The following is a 21,639-nucleotide window of genomic DNA, read 5'->3' as shown; positions in this document are numbered from 1 at the left end:
TCTTGCCTTATTGCCCTGACTAGCATTTCCAGTATGATGGCAAATAGGAACACAGAGCATGGGTACTCATGTATGGTTTTGGATCTTACGGAGAAAGTATTTGGTCATTCACTATTAAGCATAGCATTAGCTGTAGGTTTTTTGTAGATTTCACTTTTTTATGATATGCTGAGAGTTTTTATCATGAGTGGATATTGTATGTTTTTATTTTTAATTTTTTTCACTATACTTTTAAAATCTTTTTTATCACAGTTGACATACATTATTATATCAGTTTCAGGTGTACACCCCAGTAATTAGATATTACATAACTTACTAAGTGATCATCTCGATAAATCTTGCACCCATTTGACACCATATGTAGTTATTAGACTATTACTGACTATATTCTCTATGTTGTACTTTATAACTCATGGCTACTCTGTAACAATCATTTTGTTCTTAATCCCTTCACCTTTTTCACCCATCCCCCAAACTTCTTTCCATCTGGTAACTGTCACATTTTCTGTATGTATGCTTTTGTTTCTGTTCTGCTTGTTCATTTATTTTTGCTTTTTAGATTCAATTATTGATAGATATGTATTTATCACCATTTTATTGTTCATATTTTTTATCTACTTCTTAAAGAAGACCCTTAGTTTAACATTTCACATGATACCAGTTTGGTGGTGATGAACTCCTTTAGCTTTTACTTGTCTGGGAAGCTCTTTATCTGTCCTTCAATTCTAACTGATAGCTTTCCTGGGTAAACTTGGTTGTGGGTAAACTTGGTTATAGGTTCTTGCTTTTCATCACTTTGAATATTTCCTGCCAATTCCTTCTGACCTGCAAAGTTTCTTTTGAGTAATCAGGTGACAGTCTTATGGGAGCTGCCTTGTAGGTAATTAACTGCTTTTCTCTTGCTGCTTTTAAGATTTTCTCTTTATCTTTAACCTTTTGCGTTGTAATTATGATGCGTCTAGGTCTGGGCCTATTTGGGTTCATCTTGTTTAGAACTCTCTGCAACTCCTAGGCTCATTTGTCTATTTCTCTCACCAAGTTCGGGAAGTTTTCTCTCTTTTTTTTCCAAATAGGTTTTCAATTTCTTGCTGTCTCTCTTCTCCTTTCAGCAACCCCATAATGTGAATGTAGGTACACTTGAAATTGTGCCAAAGGCTCCTTACACTGTCCACAGTTTTTTTTGGATTCTTTTTGCTTTTTGCTTTTCGAATTGGGTATTTTTTGCTTCCTTATATTCCAAATCACTGATTTGATTCTTGGCTTCACCCACTGAACTGTTGATTCCCTGTAAATTGTTCTTCATTTCAATTAGTGTATCCTTCATTTCTGACTGGTTCTTTTTTATGCTGTTTAGGTTCTCACTAAGTTCATTGAGCATCCTATAACCAGTATTTTGAGTTCTGCATCTAACAGATTGCTTGTCTCCATTTTGTCTAGTTCTCTGTTTTTGGAGTTTTATTCTGTTCTTTCATTTGGTCTATGTTTCTTTGTCTCATCATTTTGGCAGCCTCCCTATATTTGCTTCTCTGTATGAGCGGGACCTAAAGAAAACAGAATTATGTTCTGGAGGGCAGGCTTTATGTAGTACAGGTTTTCCCCACTAGGTGTGTTCTAGGAACGCATCTGAATCAGTGTACCAGCTGGTGTTGTTGTGAGAGGCTGTGTTTGGCTTCAGTGAATTTTTTTTTGAAGACTCTTTCAAGGTGTTTGCTCATTTCATGATGGGTGATTTACAAGCACACCTGTCTACACCATGCTGAGTGTTCAGCAGTTTTTGACCAAAAACAGTAAATGCCCCTATTTACCCAGTCTCATCCCAAGAGACTTTCTTTGTGTGTTCCCCCAGATGAAAAAAGTCCTCAAGGGGAAACGTTTTTGCTAATGTGTAAGAGGTGAAGCAGAAAATGTCACAAGCGATAACTCATCAGTATCGATGAGTTCAAAAACTAAACTGTTTTAAGCAGTGGAAAAAATGTCTCAATAGATATATTACATCAAATGGAGAGTACTTTGAAGGTGACTGAAGTTTGAACATGTAAGAATAAAGACATGTTTTTTATAAATAAATTCTGGTTTGGGGGGGTTCTCTCTTGTATTGGTTGAGCTGCTATGTCTCCCAGACTTGGTAGAATGGCCTAATGTGTAGGATTCTATAGGATCTAGTGGCACAGCCTTTCCTGTCACCCAAGCTGGGTACTCAAGGTATGCCCGTTGTGCAGGCTGAATATACCCTTCTTTTTGTAGTTGAGACTTGACTGTTGTTGGCATGTCAGTGGGAGGGATTTTCCTACACTGATCAGCTGCAGGTACTGGCTGTGACCACTGACCACCATGGAGGATCAGCTATGCAGAGGTCCACCCAACAGAGCTAGACTTGCTTCAGCAGGGATCTGGTGCCTGCTGAGTTCGCCCCTTGAGTGTGTTGCTTGTGGAGGTGGTTGGATGGTGGTGCTTCAATGTATCTGAAGCTTTCCACTGAGTGCACTAGCTCTGGGGCCTACAGGAGGTGCAGGCCAAGGTCTGCCTTCACCTGTGTTCTTCCCAGGGCCACCTACCATAAGCTACAAAATGATCTGCATATGGCCGCTACTTATGTTGGACTTGGAGGTGCCCAGGCCAGGCCAAGCTGTAAAACAAGGCCTGCTGCTTTTAGTGCCTGTGCCTGAGGGCACTTAATGAGAGGTACCGGGCACGCTAAAGCCAAATGCTGCTTGTTTGAGAGAATTTAGGAAAATCTGAAGCATGAACCAAGACCAGCCATTTGTATGGAAAAGCCATTGAAAAAAGCCTGAAAGTTGGTTGGGTTGGGCATCAGGGAATCACCAGGGTGGTACAAATATGAGCCAGGTTGATGTAGTCTCAGATGGTGCCCACCTGCTAGCTCTGTGGGGAGAGGGCTCATCAAAGGAGCAATGGTTACTGACAGCACTTCTCTCTGGGAGAAAGTTGCCCCTTTGGCTCTCACCCTGATGCCAAACAATTCACTTCCCCTCATATCTCTGGTGCCTTTCAAGCTGCTGCCCCAGCACTGGAACTCAGAGGGAGCAAGTCTGAGTAAGTTGAGAGTGGGCCCCTTAAGAGGAACTGCCTGGGGTTTCAGAAGCCTTCATCTTCCTCAGCCTCAACCCCGACTGGTTCTTACAGCCAGAAATTATGGGGTCCTTTTCTTTCTGGCACTGGAACCCTGGATTGGGGGGTCCTGGTGTGGGGCTGGGACTCCTCACTCATCAGGGGGGACCTCCGCAGCTAAGATGACCCTCCCAACTTTTGTCCACCACTCATGAATGTGGTATCAGACTGTACTGTGTATCAAGCCCCTCTTACCGTCTCGATATGGTGTCTTTAATTCTGTAGTTGTAGGACCTTCACTCCTGGATTTCAGGCAGTTCTGAATAATGGTTTTTGGTAGTTCAGTTGTAATTTTGATGTGGTTGTGAGAGGAGGCTAGCTGTGTTTACCTACACTGTCGTGTTGATGGGAAGACCCTGTTGTATGTTTTTAGATGCTTTTTTCTGCATCAATTGTTTTTTCTTCATTAGGTTGCTAATACAGGATTATATTGGTTGATTTTCTAATACTGAACCAGCCTTGCATTCCCAGGACAAACCCCACTTGTTTGTGGTGTATCATTTAATTTACATAGTGCTGGATTAGATTAGCTAATATTTCATTAAGGACTTTGCATCTGTGTTCATGAGGGATTCTGGCCTGTAGTTTCCTCACACTTTTTGTCTGATTTGGGTATGTGTAATGCTCACATCACAAAATAATGAGTTGGAAAGAGTGTTCCCTCTTCTGTTTTTGGAAGACTTTGCATATAATTGGAGTTATGTATTTTTTTAATGTTTGATAGAATTTACCAGTGAAACCATTTGGGTCTAGAGGGTGGTCTTCTTTTGGAAGGTTTTAACTGAATTCAACTTCTTTAATAGTTATAGGACTATTCAAGTCATGTACTATATTTTGAGTAAGTTTTGGTAGATTGTGATTTTTTTTTAAGGAATTGACCCATTAAGTTGCTGGATTTATGTGCAGAGTTTTTCACTGAATCCCCTTCCTAACATTTTAACATATGTAGAATCTGAAGTGATACCCTTCCCATCGATCATAGTGAGCCTTTGTGTCTTCTGTGTCTTTTTTCTTTGTTATTCTTGCTAGAAGTTTGCCCATTTTTTATCTTTCTTCAAAGAACTAGCTTTTGGATTTATTAAATTTCCTTTATTGCTTTTCTCTTTGCAGAGAATTTTAGTTTCAGTCTTCGTTTTTTTTTTCTATTTGCTTTTTACAATTTTTCTCTTTCTAGTTTCTTTTTTATTACACAAAGAAATATTTAAAACCTTTATTAACAGGTGCTTGGAGTTTGTTGATGTTTTTGAAAAAATTAAGTTGTAAACTCTTACAAATTAAAAATGCGGTTTTTAAAAATCTCAACTTGACTACACATGAAGCAATTTAAAAACTTTTAAAGGTGTATTGAGAAAAACCAGGCTTTTAAAAAAATTGTCATTACCAAAAAGAGACGTCTTTAGATAAAAGTAATAAAAACTCCATGCTGCAGAGATAATTCAGATAATTCTAATTGTCCAGTCAGCAGGCAGAAAGCAGGCACTTAAGGTCTTCAGCTCCAATCTTTTGTTCGCTTCTCGTTGCTGCAATTTGCTACTCATTTCTTCTCGTTGGATGACTAAACCAGTGATGGTAGAGATGGTAAGCTGGCATTTGCTCAGCCTCAGGAGCAGACAGATTCTCAGCTAGCGAATCAGCTGCTTTTGTTTCTTTGCCATCTTGTGGTTTAGGATTTTTGGCGGGGGATCTGCGTCAGTAATTGAAGTTTTGGGGGTACAGATATTGAGGCGGTGGTTGATCTTAGGTCGCATCTCCTTGAGTCTCCTTCTTTGCCGCCTTCCCTAGGCTGTCTTTCAGGAGGAGGGCCCCTGCCAAATTGTGGTCTATAGCCTCATACATGATCTGTCTCACTGGTCTACCTTGTTCTCCTGCACCTGGTTGTCAGCATCCTCCATCCCTTCTCCCCGCACAGGAGAGGTGGAACACTGTGGTTGACACTCACAGGGTTTCCGCTTATTGTAAAGGGGGAACCATCTCCTGCTGTAGGGGTCGGTGCTATTGGGTCCAGCCTTCAGGAGCACGCTTTGATCCCTCATCCTTTTCCCCACTCTCACTGTTCTGGTAATTCTGCTGGTAATTGCATGGAGGACCCATGCAACATGGATAGCATCCATAATGGTTACAGTCTGCTGCATGTATACTATCACCTGTAACATTTGCTGCCTCTGCACCCTTTTCTCCTGCAGCAACATCATGCTCTGCAGTCTCCACCCCCTGCACTGCCTGGTCAGTACTTCCTGGGGTTATTCTTTATAGCAGTCTGATAAACAAATACATCTTCCTCAGCGTCATTCCTGTTGATGAAATAATATCTGTTTCTTACACCGAACCACTTTACTGTTTCCAAAACCTTCATCGTTGTGATCTTTTTGTCCCTGCCAGCAGGTGCTGCCAATGTGAGGCCGCCAGGGCCGCTACTCCCTGCACGGGTGCCTGTTGTGCTTGGAGTTGGCAGCACTGGGAGTGGGGGCGGTGGGCAGCTGCTGGGTCTTGACCTCGCTGCTCATGGTTGCAATGATGGTGACCGGGGCTGCTGCGCCACTGCTAGGGTTCTCTGGGGTCTGCTCTCTGCTCCAACTACCGATTGAACTTCTAGTTTCTTTTCCCTTTTTTATATTTTATTTATTTTTAGAGAGAAGGGAGGGAGGGAGAGATACATCAGTGTGTGAGAAATGGGCGAGAGATACATCTCTCTGTTGCCTCCCACATACCCCCCAACACCTGGCCCACAACCCGGCGTGCCCTAACTGAGAATTGAACCGGTGACCATTTGGTTCGCAGGCAGGTAGGTACTCAGTCCACTGAGCCACATCAGCTGGGGCCTAACTTCTAGTTTCTTAAGGTGAAACTTTTAGGTCATTGATTTGACACCTTTTCTCTTTTCTAGTACGTGAATTTAATGATATAAATTTCCCTGTAAACATTGCTTTAGCTGTACCTCCACCAGTGTTGATATGTTGTATATTCATTTTCATTCAATGCAAAATGTTTTCTAATTTTCCTTAAGACTTCCTCTTTGACTCACAGATTATTTATAAGTGTGGTATTTATTTTCTGAGTGTTTAGTGATTTTTCTGTTATTGATTTTTACCTTATAGTCAGAAAACATACTTGGTATAATTTCAGTTTGTCAAAAATTTGTTAAAGTATGTTTTATAGCTCAGAATATATGCTCTCGCTTGGTGAGTGTTCTACTGGTTTGTGTTGGAGTGTAAATGTCACTTAGATACAGATGGTTAGTGGTGGTGTTGAGTTTTTCCACAGCCTTGCTGCTTTTCTGACTACTAGTTCTTTCACTAAGTGAGGAGTGTTGAATTCTCCAACTAGGCCAGCAGTGACTTACCAGAGAAATGCACACAGGGCTTCCTCTTCTACATGTGCTCTTCCTGGCACCATGGAAGCCCTGCTTGGTTTCTTATAAAAACCTCCCTCCCTCCTGCCCTGTGGTCACATTGGAGAAACACTGAGAGTCCCTGGCTTCCACGACTACATGAATACCAGTGCCACACTCTCCTGGCACCCAAGTCTTGCTCCTGAAGTTGCCCTGTCTCAGTTGACTACTCTGTCAGCTTCCTTTTCAAAAAGCAAAGTACTCCCACCCCCCATCCCCTACCCCTCCCAGAGTTGCTACCATCCTGGAGCTCCTCCAGTAGCTGTAAGCAGAGTGCGGGCAGCTGCTTGCTTCTCCTGTCTGTGGTTTGTCCAAGAAATGCCCTGAACACAGGATTTCACTAGGAGCCAGAAGCTTGGCTTTTTAGAAGTCAACAGATAGCTAATTCAGCCAGGCCCAAGCTCTGAGACCTGGCCACATACTCACATCTTCTGATCTATAGCATGGAGCTGTTTTAGGGTGAATAGATGACCCATAGCCCTTCCCAGGGCAAGGCAAGTTCAGGGCATAGCTCAACACCATCATCATTGAGTGTCTGTTGAAAGCTGTGTTTCTCAATCATTTCTAGCAGTGTTTAATTTCAGAGAAGCATGTGGTCCTCAGGTTGGGCAGGGCACAGGGAAGGCAGGCGGAGACCCTGTCCTGGGAGGTGTCGCTCTGATGTGTCTGTTTCTCTCCACACCGCAGGTGACCCCAGGATTGAAGGAGAAGGAAGGGGAGCTCTTGGTCAGGGGACCCTCCGTTTTCCGGGAATACTGGGACAAACCAGAGGAAACGAAGAAAGCGTTCACCTCGGATGGCTGGTTTAAAACAGGTAGGGGGCACCGAGAGGGAGGGGGCACTGGGGCAGGGGGGTCTGAGGGGAAGGGAAAGGACCAGGACTCAGCTACCCCACGTTGTCACCACACCTGGATACCCCAGAATCTTCCATCAAGGGCAGAGACAGGGCCTGGGAGGGGGGTGCATTTTGTGTCTCTTATCTTCCTGGCTGCACCCCGACCCAGTGCCGCCACACCCTGCCAGCCTCTAAAAGGAAGCTCCTGAGGCCACAACCCTCAGGAAGACCAGCAGCCCCTGCTTGGTGGTCCTGTTGCCCCTCTTGGGTCAGGACACCCACTCCTCCCAGTCACCACTGCACTCTAAGTCAGAGAGCCTCCTCACCTCCTCCCTCTCACCCTCCCTCTTAGCCCATCATACGTTGTAACTCTTCCCCTCCCCTACTCAGGATCAAGGTTGTTTTGATAGAATGTGGTTTATTTTTGGTGCGGGTCATTCATTTCCCTGTTCCCTACCAAAGTCTGCACTCTGTGTCACCTGCCCAAGCAGGCAAGTATAAACCCGTTGCCAGAGTCTGGGGCCCCAGTGCCCGGCAGAAGGAAGTAACACTGCTGAAATGCCCTGGTGGGGCCTCCATGCCAGCATCCTCTCGCCTGGGGTGCACACCCCAAGCTTCCTCCAAGGAGCCTCCCACCCTCTGTGCCCCCCCATTCCCACATCCCCTCTACCGTTCTGTTCCTTACCCTGTCCCCTTCTGTCCCCCACTCTCAACCTCCTTGAGCCCAACAGTTGACGCGGCAGATAATGGGAGTGTGCAGGTTTGCAGCTGCATCAATTCGCTGGTGTGTGTGCTCATCCAGAACACGCACCAGAACATCAGCTGCCTACATCTAGATGGGGGGATTCTGGGTGGTTTCTCCTTTTCTTTTTATCTCTCTGTAGTTCTAAAACTTCCATGCTGTACACACATTAGTTCATAATGATCTTGAGGCAACATTTTCTAAAAAGAGAGGCCTGTTTTCACATGTCATCATACGTGGCCCTGTAATCAGAAATGTGCCTCAATGCCTGCTCTTCTGTGGGGAAGAAGAACGCAGGAGAAAGGAGGCCACCTGCAGCAGACAGGAGGGGTTGCCTCCCGGGGTCACTGTGCCACCGTGTGTTGGGCCGGGAGAGAGGGTGTGGAGAAGACAGCTGTGGCCCTCAGCCTGCTCACCCTCGTGGCGTGTGCTGCTTGTGGCTGCCACCCACACATGTGTCATCTCACCAGGCCCAGGTCAGCATGGGTTCATAGGGGATGGATCCTGTGTCCACTCTCCAGTCTGCCACTGTCATGAGCCTGAGGTCACCAAGTGACAGAGCAAGGGACTGTGTAGGTCCACCGAGTGGGGGCTTGAGGGTGGAGGGGCAGATAGAGAGTATTTCTGGGAGGTATCAAGCAGCCCCCTCCTTGTCCCCATGCAGGTGGCACTTTGGGTTGGACTTGCTAATCCCAGCTGGCCCTGTGTCCACCCTGTGGTCCTGCAGTCATCCATAGCTTTCTCTCTCACACACCCTCAGAAGTGTATTTCCTAGTGGCTGTGGTTGGTCCCCCCCGGTCCCCCCGGTCCCTCCATGCTGGGTTCTGAAGGGTTTCCAGATTATGAGTCTGTTGGCCCCCAGAACAGAAGCCAATGCCCCAGGAATGCTGGCGGGAGAACCTGAGCACCGGTCAGCAGAGAAGCCCCATCTGGGGGCCCAGGAGCCAGGTTGCCTGTTTGGGGCCCTCTGGTCTCTGCCTGTGACAGGATGTGGTCAGGACGTTAACACACGCCCGTCTGATTGACCTTCTGTAAACATCTGCAACCATACCCGTCAGTCTGGTGGAAACAAACCTCTCTCTGTTACTGTCTTCCAAATGCAGAATTTAGGAAATACTACTTTTGAACTAATTGTGCTTTTTTACACATCCCTATGAGTGGTTCCAATTTGGAAACCTGACTGACTTTGTATCCATCTTCTTTTGTTTCAAAATTCCAATAAAAAGCTATAGATTTTTTTCTTTAAAAGCACAGGAACCAAACCCTGCAGACTTTGCTGGCAGCAGGGCTGACTGAGCACAAGGGCAACAGCAATGCAGAATGTGGGGCAGTCCGCGTTCAAGCGTGTTAGCCCTGCTCTTGATGAGTGTTTCAGCTGAAAAGGAATAGTATGCATTAATTATTGTAAAGAGATGTCTTTAGGAGAAAATGATTTTGAAATTCAGTTTAATTTCATTGTAATGCACTGCAAACAGGAAGGGAGTATGTGTGTTTAATTGGCTCTCGGGGGTAAGGCCTGGAAGCCGCATGCCTTTGTCACAGGCCATTAGCGATACAGACTGCATAATGAGAGCGCACAATCAGCTCACAGCTGCCGGCTCCTGCGGGGAGAGCATGATATTAAATAGAAATCAGGATAAATTAAACTTAACCCTTTCCCTGGCCAGACCCTCCTGCCATGTGAATTCTGACCGGAGCTAGAGAAGAGCCAAGTCAGCCAGCTCCTCCTCAGTGGCCTCCCCATGGCCAGGTGACAGGAGACAAGCTGGCCACTTTACTTCCAGCCACTCTGGTCCTCCCTGCCCTGTGTGTTTCTGTCTTCTTCCCCACAGCCCAGTTCTGCCCGGGAGAACGTTTGAGCAGCTCCATACAAGCCCCCAGGGCTCCTGGCTGCCTCTCAGGAAAGATATCAAGGACCTCCCCCAGACACTTCACTGACAGCCACAGTGACTGAGTTCTACCTGAACCCCACCATAACCTCAGAGACGCAGGCTGGCACACACAGGCACTGGTGCCGGTCCAGGGCAAAGGAACAGACAGTTCTGGGACCCAGGCTCCTGCAGGGTTCCACACTGACCCTTCTGTCAGAGCTGAGGACATGGGGGTAAGGACACTGACCTGAGGACATGGGTGGAGATGAGAACACAGGGTGCATGTGAGAATATAAGGATGAGGACACAGGACACTGCCAAGCACAGTTAGAGGAGGACATGGGATGGAGCTGAGGACACGGAGATGAAAACACAGGACAGACATGAAGATACCAGATGGTGATACGGACATGGGGCAGAGCTGAGCAAACACTGTAGCTCCTACTGTGTTCTTGATGCTTTTACCCTGAGCAGTTTTATCATTTTACAGAGACTGATAACTGAGTATGAAGAAAAAAATGGCATCTCTGATTTATTTCAAAGGATATGCATTATACACTGTTGAATGTTGAAAAGTGACATAGTAAACAGTAAACTGTATTTCCCTGATTTTAGACAGATACATGTGTAGAAGGTATGTAGGTAACTGGGAGAAAGAACCACAGGAAAATCAGACTTCCAGCCAAGATGGAGGCATAGGTGGAAACACTGTCTTCTCACACAACCAAAATTAAGGACAACAAAGACTTAGAAACAAAAACACAACCAGAACAGACAGAAAATTGAACTGTATGGAAGTCTGACAACCATTCAACCAGACCAGTAAGAGGGGTGGAGTTGGTCACACATTCGCACACAGATAAACTAGGCAAAAAACGGGGAGTGAGACAAACCGAGCAACCCAGGGCTCCAGTGACGGGAAATAAAGTCTAGAATTACCGATTCAAAAGGTGCTTCACAGGAGAATTAGTTCAAGAGACCTACAGGGTCCTAGAATGTACACAAGCCCACCCACCTGGGAACCAGGATCAGAAGGGCCTAATTTGCTTGTGGGAAGCCGCAGAGGGGACTGAAATCTGAGAGAGAGCAGAGCAAGCTCCATTGTTCCCTCTCTGACCTTGCCCCCACATACAGCCGAGCTACTGGGTCACCCCACCCTGGTAGACACCTAAGGCTCCGCCCTTCAGTACATAACAGGAGCAACAAGACAAAAAAAAGTGGTTCAAACAGAAGAACAGATCAAAGCCCCAGAGCCAATACTTTTGAGCAACCAAGAACTAGCCAACCTATCAGACGCACAGTTGAAAACACTGGTGATCAGGGTGCTCACAGAACTGGTTGATTTTAGTCACAAATTAGAGGAACAAATGAAGGTTAAACTAATTGAAATGAAGGGAAATACACAGGGAGCCAATAGTGATAGGAAGAAAACTGGGACTCAAATCAAGGGAGTGGACCAGAAGGAAGAAAGAAATAACCAACCAGAAAAGAATGAAGAAACAAGAATTCAAAAAATTGAGGAGCGGCTTAGGAACCTCCAGGACATCTTGAAACATTCCAACATCCGAATTATAAGGGTACCAGAAGGGGAAGAGGAACAGCCAAGAGTGGAAAACTTACTTGAACAAATAATAAAGGAGAACTTCCCCAATCTGGCAAAGGAAATAGACTTCCAGGAAGTCCAGGAAGCTCAGAGAGTCCTAAAGAAGTTGGACCCAGGAAGGAACACACCAAGGCATATCATAATTATATTAACCAAAATTAAAATGAAGGAGAGAATCCTAGAAACAGCAAGAGATAAGGGAACTGTCACCTACAAAAGAGTTCCCATCAGGCTGTCAACTGATTTCTCAAAAGAGACCTTACAGGCAAGAAGGGGCTGGAAAGAAATATTCCAAGTCATGAAAGGCAAGGACCTACAACCAAGATTGCTCTATCCAGCAAAGCTTTCCTTTAGAATGGAAGGACAGATAAAGCACTTCTCAGATAAGGTCAAGTTGAAGGAGTTCATCATCACCAAGTCCTTATATGAAATGTTAAAGGGACTTATCTAAGAAAAAGAAGATAAAAAATATGAACAGTGAAAGGACAGCAAACTCACAGTTATTAACAACCACACCTAAAACAAAAGCAATCTAAGAGGACAGCTAGATCAGGAGTGAACCATAGAAATGGAGATCACATGGAGGGTTAGCAACAGGGGAGTGGGAGGAGGAGAAGGGGGGAGAAGGTACAGAAAATAAGTAGCATAGATGGCAGGTAGAAAATAGATGGGGGGAGGGCAAGAATAGTAGGGGAAATGTAGAATCTAAAGAACTTGAGACACGTGTTCATGAACTAAAGGGGGGGGAACGGTGGGGGAGGGGTGTGCAGGGTGGAGAGGAATGAAGTGGGGGAAATGGGACAACTGTAATGGCATAATCAATCAAATATATTAAAAAAAAACCTCACCGATAGAACAGCAGAAGAGAGCACTTTTACGTGGACTGACTGGGCTGCTGGAGTCTGTGGAGCATGGAAACTCTAAGGTGTCTCTGTCACTGTTGCTTTCGCTGTCGTCATCGTGGTGAATGAGGGCCAGCCATGTAGCCCAGAGAGTTGCCCACAGAGCCCAGACAGCCTCGAGCAAAGACGATGGGCAGGCCTCAGAAAAGAAGTGTGACCGGCAAAAAATGTGGGACATGTTTTACTTTCTGGCGATGAAAGGAAGAAACATGAAAACAAAGATTGAATCCTGTCAACCAAATTGGCAAAGAGTCTTAAAAAGCTGACACTTGATGCCGTAAGGCCAGTGCTTCCTACACACAGGTGGGCCTGGGCATTGAGAGTGTTCCCAGGAATCTAGTTAAAATAATCAGAGGTGGTCAAAAGTGGGTGTGTCAGGACATCCATTGCAGAATTATCTGTGTGAGAAGTTGGAGCCCCTTTCTTAGTTGGGGAGTGGTACATATATTATGATCCATCCAAACAGCGGAGTGATATGAAACCTTAGTCGCCATGTTCTGAAGAACAGCAACATGAGGGAACCCTGTTGGTGTGGGTCATGCACACATGTGTTGGGGTGTCATGTGCAGGGTGGGCATGACTGGGTTTGTATGTGCCAAGCACAGAACACTGACTCTTACTCGCACTGAATGACTTTCACGACCTTCTCTGTGTTCTCTCTCAGTGTTTCTTTAGTAAGTTTTGTACTCTTATAAACACAGATAAGTACAAAATGCTCTTAAATTTTATACTGACGTTTAAACTTTCTCACATTAAGAAGGGCTCAGAACAGCACTCAGGAGTGATGATGCTCCACTTACACCTTCCAAGGCAGCTTACTCATGGCTGCCTGCGCTCTGACATGTTTCTCCAAAAAGGAGACTTTTACTTTGACCAATAAGTCATAGTGAGGGATTTAGCAGTGTTGAAAGTCAGGGACCCCATCGTCTCACATTAGTGAGTGCGATAGCACAGGTAACTGGAGGTAGTCACAGCCTGCACCTGGTTGACCAAGAATGACCATTGGTACACAAGCCTTGCTTCTCCCCGGGAGGCAGGGTCACTGTTCCAGAGATACTTGGTGTCATCAGCTGTTCAGTCTGCAGCTGCCCTGGGCTTTCCCTGACTGCATGAAGCTGAGCCCTGCTGTGGCTTGCATGGTCCCCTTTGTCAGTGGCACCTTTTGTGTGCCGACACTGTTGTGGTAGCGTAGTCCTGTCCGGCAGGCAGCTCCTTTGTGTGAGCTTCATTTTTTCATGTTGCTTAAAAATCCTTTGTTCCCCATGGTCATAATTATCTTCTGTGTTTTTTTCTGAAACTTGTCAGGCTTTACTTTCATGAAGTCCAGTCTTCAGTCCACCTGGATCTGGCTTTCATGCGGAGGGACGCAGCAGCATCACGGTGTGCATTGCCCTGCACACCCAACCGCCCTGTGCCCTGCCATGTGCTTGGCTGCACGCACCTGCTCCTGGGCCTCCATGCTGTTCCTTTGTCCCCTTTTTTTTCTTCTTCCACTGGTTAGTCCCAGAGCTGTGGATAGAGGGCAAATGTTTTTGGTTTTGTTTTTCATAAAAGCTGGGCATCATGGCTGGAAGATGCCGTTGGTTTCACCAGGTTTGGAAACACCAACTACCGTCCCCCAAGACTTGTTCGCTGTTTCTTTGATACTGATTGCCGGATGCTAAGTGACCACTGACACGGTCCACTCGTCGCCCCCGCAGCACTCTGTCATCAGTGGTTTGTGTGCAGCCTCTGTGGCGTGAGGCCCTGCGCATTTGCTCAGAGCTGGGCTGTGTGGGAACTGTGGCTCATTTCCCCAGGTCTGGAAGGCTTGTCTGTTCATCTCCTACTTCTACACCCCAACCAGCTCTGCAGCACAGGCACACGCTGCCACCCTCCCTCCTTAGAAGAACCCCTCTCCAGTGTCTTGCTGCCCACAGCTGGGCTGTCACCTCTACATCAGCACACAGCTCCCACCTGGCCCTCCATTGCTCACAGCGCCCCCCTTCCCCCAGGCTAAACCTTCTGTCCCTGCACCATGACTTCCTTCCTCCTTTTCACTCTTCAGGTTGGGGCCCACATTCCCCAGGAACTTCCTGAGAATGGATACATATCTGTCAGTGTCTTCATTCTAGTTGGGCTGGGTACAGATTTCCAGGTTAGGAATCATCCCTTTATTGGTCCTCAGTGTCCATGTTTGCTGCCAGCTGCAGCCATGTTACTCATGGTGCTGCATGACCTTCCCCTCTGTGGAGTCCTAGGGAATCTTCTTTGACCCCAGAACCCTGAAGTTCGACAGGCTATGGACCGTGGGCACCATGACCTCCTCCTCGTGCTAGCACTCTGCAAACTGTGTCCTGTAGCTCTGGAAATTGTTTGGCTGATATTGTCCCCTCTGATGCCCAGCGACCTCTTGGTGGCATAGAGTGAGAAGGGTGTGTTGGGGCAGCTGAGCCCTGGGTGCTCACAGGCCCACTGCTTCCTCCTGCCTGGCCACCCAATACCCTCCGTCCCCAGAGAGCAAACTGCCACTGCACTGCAAGGCTAGGCTCCACCTGCTTCTGACTTTCAGTTCATCCTTCTCACCTCCCTGCAAAGGCCTCTGCCCAAGCCCTTGGTGTGAATCAGCATCCTGCTGCCTCTCTCCACACCTTCACAGGGGTCCACTTTTTTGAGTCTACATAGTTCTTGACCACTAGTTCATCTGCTTTCCAGCTTCCAATATTTTTTTCCTTTTTTTCTTTTTTTTTAATTTTAATTAATTTTATTTAGTTATTTTTCAAGTACAGTTTTTTGTCTATTTCTCCCATCCCAGCCTCCCCCGCCCCTTGCTCCCCACCTCCCTCCCATTTCCACCCCCTTAGTTCTCGTCCTTGTGTCCTTCCTATTTGTTCCTCCAAATCCCTCCCCCTTTTTCCCCTTAACTTCCCTTCCTTCTCCCCTCTGGTCACTGTCCCCTTGTTCTCTATTTCAGCGTCTTTGTTTTTTTGTTTGTTTGTTTGTTTTCTGCTTGCTTGTTTTGTTGTTTACCTTCCTGTTAAAGGTGAGATCATATGGTATTTGTCTTTCAACACCTGGCCTACTTCACTCAGCATAATGCTTTCCAGTTCCATCCATGTTGTTGCAAAAGGTAGTAGCTCCTTCTTTCTCTCTGCAGCATAGAATTCCATTGTGTATATGTACCACAATTTTGTGATCCATTCATTTACTGATGGGCACCTAGGTTGCTTCCAACTCTTGGCTATTGTAAATTGTGCTGCTATGAACATTGTGGTGCATAGGTTCTTTGATACTGATGTTTTAGGATTCTTAGGATATAATCCCAGCAGTGGAATTGCTGGGTCAAAAGGCAGGTCGATTTTTATTTTTCTGAGAAAATTCCATACTGTTTTCCATAATGGTTGTACCAGTCTGCAATCCCACCAACAGTGGACTAAGGACCCCTTTTCCCCACAACCTCTCCAACATTTGTTGTTTGTTGCTTTGTTTATGATAGCCATCCTGACTGGTGTAAAGTGGTATCTCATTGTGGTTTTAATTTGCATCTCTCTGATAGCTAACGATATTGAGCATCTCTTCATGTGTCTCTGAATGTTCTGTATGTCCTCCTTGGAGAATTGTTTGTTCAAGTCCTTTTCCCATTTTTTAATTGGGTTGGGTGTCTTCTTAGAGTGGAGTCGTGTAAGTTCTTTGTATATTTAGCTTCCAATATTTTTGTTAAATTTAATCTCCTTTCCTGTTCTCCCTGTTTAGAACTTTGTGCCTTAAAAAAGTGACTGTTGATTTTGTTATAGGGAGACAACTTGTGTTCACCCTGCCATTTCTCCCTGGCAGTTTTCAGGTGAGGTTTATGCTCCTGGAAATTGTCATGTCTTTGTTTCCTTCTGGTATCATCCTCCGTCTTGGTCCCTTGGGAGTGGGTCAGGACAGCAGCTGCCCAAGTCTCTACGTGGCACACAGGTGGCAGCAGCTCCTCTCTTACACCACAGGCACCCATCTCTAGGTCCCACAGGATAGCTGTACCACCACCCAGCCTGTTGGGTGACCTGCAGACTGAGCCGAGACTCTGAGTGGGCACACGAGAGGCCTCAGGGCAGAGCTGACGGCCTTGGTCTCCAGCTCCCTTAGTTTCTTCAAGGACCAGGAGCCCCAGTGCAGGATGCTCCATGGCCACAATAAGAGCATGTCTGGGTCTCTTCCACTTTGTTTCGTCATTCTCCCGTCCAAGCTTTCTGCATAGCCAGGGGCGCAGCATCTGGGATGCTGGCATGCCCCCATCCACAGCTCAGGATCCTTATCCGGACAGGGACAGTACTCCTCCCATGTCACTCCAGGGTCAGGACTCTCACCCAGCCAGGAGTGCTTCATCTGAGGACCACACATGGGCAAGGCCAGGCCAGGTGCCCGTGGTTTACCCACACATCCAGAAAATTAGCCTCTGAGTACTGGGAGGTTTATTTCCAGTTACAGGTTAGGGCAGAGGCACAAAATAGCATTGGTTTGGAGAGCAACACCCAAACCCTTCTGCATATCCATGTGCCCGAGCACCGTACAGTACCCTGTGTTGACCGCTCTCTGAGTGCAGCCAGGTGTCAGAGTGAGGAGGCAGGACACTGCTTATCAGCAGGAGACTGATCCCAGGATCATTGCATTTTGATAAATGGGTTGTTACAAAAAGTGAGAGTTGTTGATTTGTTTAGGGTCTTTGTCTGAAGCTCCCCCTCGGCAGTGCGACCCTCGCCATGGGGCTGACCTCTGTCTGGCGCTCTGTTGAGACTGTGTTTAGCTTCCACAGGCTGGGCCTGGAGGTTAGGGCTAGAGCCCTAAAGGACATAGGGACAGTCATCACCCTTGTTGATGCTCATCCAATGACTCTGCACTGAGAAATCGGAAATCACAAACCACACGGACAGCCGGCAGAACACGCAGGGAGGTCCGTTCAGACCATGGTGTCCAGGGGCTTCTCTGAGAAGGCGACAGCCAGTGGGAGGCAGGGGCACAGGTCTCCCACTGCATGTGCAAAGCAGGAAGGGATGCAATGTTGGTACAGAGCTGGAGAAGGACTGTGCTGGAGAATTCTGCCCTAGAGTCTCCCCTCAGCTTTGTGAGAGGCCAGGAGCTGGCAGGGCCCAGTAGGCACATCAAGAACTTGGGGTTTCTTCTGTGGGCCTTGGGAAGTCATAGGAGGGGACAAGTAATGTGCAGAGAGGTCTTTGCGTCTTCACCCGATTTCCCCAGGAGGCGGTGCCCATGTAACTGGCGCATCACCAAAGCCAATTCCCAGGCTCACTCAGTTCCCACTGCCCCGTACGCGCTAGTGTGTGCGCAGGCAGGTGTGTGTATTCCACTCCTGGCCCCCTTATTCTGTGTGAGGAGCCACGTAACTATCACTGCCACAATGAGCACATTTCTGTCACCACAGGGCTCCCTTGAGCTGCAGCTTGGTGGCATTGAACCTGTTCCCCTCTGCCCACTGTCCCTAATCCCTGGCCACCACCATTCTTTGTCTTTTAGGGATGTCATAGAAATGGAACCATGTGAATATGACCTTTGGGGATTGGCCTTTGGCCTCAGCACAGCTCCCTGGAGATCCACACCCAGGAGTCCAGCCCCCACATCCCACAGTCAGGCCCCTGGGAACACGGCCGCTCAGTAGATCTTGTCAGAGAGACTTGTAGGCCTGAGCCTTCCGGTCCTGGGGGCCACTGCCCACAAACCCACATCTCATCAGAGGCAGGACTGGCTGTAGGCCACAGGCCTGCCGCTATTCTCCCCGGTGGGGTGGGTGAGGCCAGCAGTGGTGATCACCCACCCTCTGCGGGCTGGCCTGTCTGTGCCTCACAGGGCCTGCAGTGTCTCCTGCAGCTGGCAGGCAAGGGCCCAGCAAGCACTGTCACTGCTCCATGTGTGTCTGGAGATGCCACTTATCAGTCAGGGCTGCTTCCGGCATGAAGGCCAGGGCCCAGTGTGGCCTTGCACCTTTTGTCCGGGCCTGCCCTTTCTCACAGTGTGGCTGCCCAGAGGTTCCAGGAGTACAGTGTCCTGCCTCAGGGCACTGCAGAAATCCCCTGCCATGCTTCCTTCTTTTTTTTAAGTCTGCCTCCCCTGGGCTCTTCAGGGGTTTGGAGACTGGCTTTGTTCCTTAGCTCCTTCTCTCCTGGACACTGCTCAGTGCAGGTGCTTTCAGGACCACAGTGGGAGCCCAGGGAGGCGCACCCTGTCCTGCTGCACTGTGCGCACGGCTCTGTAGTGCTGGTGGGGCAACTAGGGCGACACCGCGGGCGCCACCAGTGGGTGCCGCACTCAGCAGCCTCACTGTGCCAGTAACAGCACTGCAGGGTCTGCTCTGTGAACACACAGCTCCCACCCTTATAGGCCAGCTTCCATGCTGCATCGTCCCCTCAATACCCTTGAAGGCCGAAGACCCCTTTTTCTGATACTGCTTCATCAGCAGCACTGAGCACACATGTCACCGGCCTGTAGGCAAGCCTTGCCCTCAGAGAAAGACTACCTGTGGGTCAGAGGCTCGCTGGAGCTCTGCGGAGCACCGCACTCTTCACTGGGATTTAGCACCCATTTCAGACAACACCCAAGGAAATAAATGTGGAGGGGTGTTCCAGGTCCGTTTTTCAGAGCATCAGGCAGACATGTGGTTGTCACCTCTCAATTGAGCCTTCCCCCAGGTACTCGCCTGATCATCCTGCCCCACCAGTCCAACCAGGTCCCCAGGGTCTCCAGGCAGCACAGGGGTCCCCTGGAGAGCAGAGTGATTCTACACTGGCATCTGGTGGACCCTGCACTCCACAGACCCTCCATTCTCACCCCTCATCCCCCCCCACTCTCCTCTAGTGCCCTCACCCCAGAGAAGGAGAGTGCCCCGACCTGGCCCTCTCCCACCCTCCTGGATCCTGGCCATGCCTCTCCCTCTCTGCAGGGTCCCCTCAGAGCCAGAATTCCTCGAGTCCTTCCTCCAGTCTCTCCAGCCCTTTATCCCACTGCCTCACCTCCTTCAATGATGGCCCCATGACCTTTGCACTTCTGCAAGCAGTGGCAGCCCTTGGCCTTGTCCTCGATCCCTCCTGAGCACTCTCCTCTGCCCCACAGACCTCACATTGGTTCCCTCTGCCTCTGCTCCTCTCCCCAGTGAGCCACCAGCTTGATGACTGTGGGGAAGCTCCAGGAGCTCTGGGCTGGGTGGGCTTTACACTCTGTCTGTCACTTGGCCGTGGCCACTCCCAAAGGACTCTGAGAGGTGAGGGTCCATGCCAGGTGCTTCCTAAAGACACTGACAGGCTGTGCAGCTTTCCTAGCAGCCAGGAGACCCAGCCCAAGTTCCAGAAGGTCCTTATGAGACAGGCTTTCTCTAAACTGTTTTCGGCTCTTTGGTTCCTGCTCAGTGTTTCCCCTGGGTGACCACCATTGATCCCCCAGGTTTCGTGCCCACCCTGTAATGCCCCCGTGTATGTGTCTAGCCCATCTCTCCCCCAGGCCCTCAGTGCGCTCCACCCATGAGGTGGGCCGAAGAGCTCGGACTGCTTCCTCACTCACCTGTTGGTCCTGTCCTCCCAGGTCCCCTCGCTCTGCTTGCTGTCCCACCCACCTTTACTCCCAATTGGGTACGGCTGCAGTCACAAGCCAAGCACAGTTTCCACAGTGCAGTGGGAAGGAGCTTTGAGAGGCAAAGGCTGTCTCTCTACCTTGGGCCAGACCTTCCCGTGGCCTGCAGGGCTTTCAGTGAAGACAGTTTTGGGGCATGCCCTGCATTGTCCGCCCCACCACCCTCCTGGCTCCTCACAGCTTCCCTTCTGCTCCCACGGTGGAGTTGCATGCACGTGCCCCACTCACACTGGGCCTCAGCCCCCAGCCCCCACCTCCACTTCACATGCTTCTTCCCCTCCAGACCATGATCCACAAGGCCAGGTGCCCTGCCTCTGCATGTGGCTGGCCAGAACTCACTGTCTTGTGCCACGGAGCACAGCTCCTCACCTGGCGGGGGTGTCTCAGGGCTGCTGTAACCACTCACCACTAAGTGGGGGCTTCAAATAGCAGCAATCTGTCTCCCACCCCACACCGATTCCGGAAACCAGAAGTCTGGAACCCAGGTGTCCAGGGCTGCGCCCCTCCAGGGGCGCCAGGGGAGGGTACTTCCTGTCTCTTCCAGCTCCTGGGGCTCTAGGTGTTCGGGCTTCGGTGATCACCAGCCTCTGCCTCCACCTCTGCCCAGCCTTCTCGGCTTCTGTGTGTGTCACGTCTCCCTCTGCCTTCCTCTTTTAAGGATGTATGTGATCACATGTGAGGCCTGCTGGGTAGTCCAGGATGACCTGGACTACCATCGTCATTCAGATCTTTTTTGCCTGACAAGGGTCCAAATAAATGACCAGAGGTCTCCCTCATGTGCATCTTTCCTCACACAGCATATAAAGGCCCAGATCTCACCGTGATACAACTTCTGTATATCTCCTGCACCATCCCTGCCACTCCAGTGCTTGACTCTCCTCAGGAAGAGATCCTAGTTCTCACTGCTCTTCACAGGCTAGTGGCAGGAGACAGGTGCCGAAGGAAGCCGTTGTCCACCACAGGCTGATGTGTGGGGAGGGGTACCTGGAGATGCCAGACAGCTGGGGTGTGAATAGGGCTGAAGTGGGGGAGGCAGCAGGTGGAGCACAGGAATATTGCAGACAGGGAGCCATATTCATGCCCTGGGGTGAGGGGACGCATCCAGGAGCTTCAGAGTGGCAGAGTGGCCAATGTGGGTGCAGCTGCAGGGGGCTTGCACCATGACATAAGCTGCATTAACCCAGCAGGACTGAGCGGTTCAAAGAGGGTTCAGGTGACATCGATGGAGGCCCCAAAGACACATGGGCCTTGGTATGGGCGGTGGAGGTGGGTGGTCTCCAGCAAGACCCAGGTCAGAGACAGAGCAGGCTGCAACGCCTCCCTGTCCCTCACTGGGCTCGTCAGGCCAGTGAGATCAGGGTCAGGAAGCCCCTGGAGGGACCTGAATGCCAGCACGGCCTCACCCTGGGCAGTAGACTGATGTGATGGACGTGAATGGACTGGGGCTACTCTCTCCATTTAATTGAGGGGCAGCTGGCAGTCAGGAAACTGGTGAAAGGCCGTGCATCTGTCCAGTGTGAAGACTACACATCCAGAGCTGGGGCTACACTGCTGCAGTGGGAGAAAGGCTGCT

The 21,639-nt window shown here is 48.8% G+C and overlaps 1 protein-coding gene across 2 annotated transcripts in view; it reads left to right on the top strand.

The window, feature by feature from the left end:
* The window catches only part of ACSF3 (acyl-CoA synthetase family member 3), an 87,919-nt gene that overhangs the window by 59,209 nt on the left and 7,071 nt on the right, over positions 1–21,639 (top strand). For both annotated transcript variants that reach the window (XM_037142321.2, XM_037142322.2), the window contains one exon: positions 7,205–7,331. In XM_037142321.2, the coding sequence (XP_036998216.2) occupies positions 7,205–7,331 (127 nt within the window). The remainder of the gene's footprint in view (positions 1–7,204; positions 7,332–21,639) is intronic.

The sequence above is a fragment of the Artibeus jamaicensis genome, unplaced genomic scaffold (assembly GCF_021234435.1).
Source record: "Artibeus jamaicensis isolate MK-2021 breed Jamaican fruit bat unplaced genomic scaffold, CSHL_Jam_final contig_464, whole genome shotgun sequence".
Classification (NCBI taxonomy): domain Eukaryota; kingdom Metazoa; phylum Chordata; class Mammalia; order Chiroptera; family Phyllostomidae; genus Artibeus; species Artibeus jamaicensis.
This window is presented reverse-complemented; position numbering and strand designations above follow the sequence as displayed.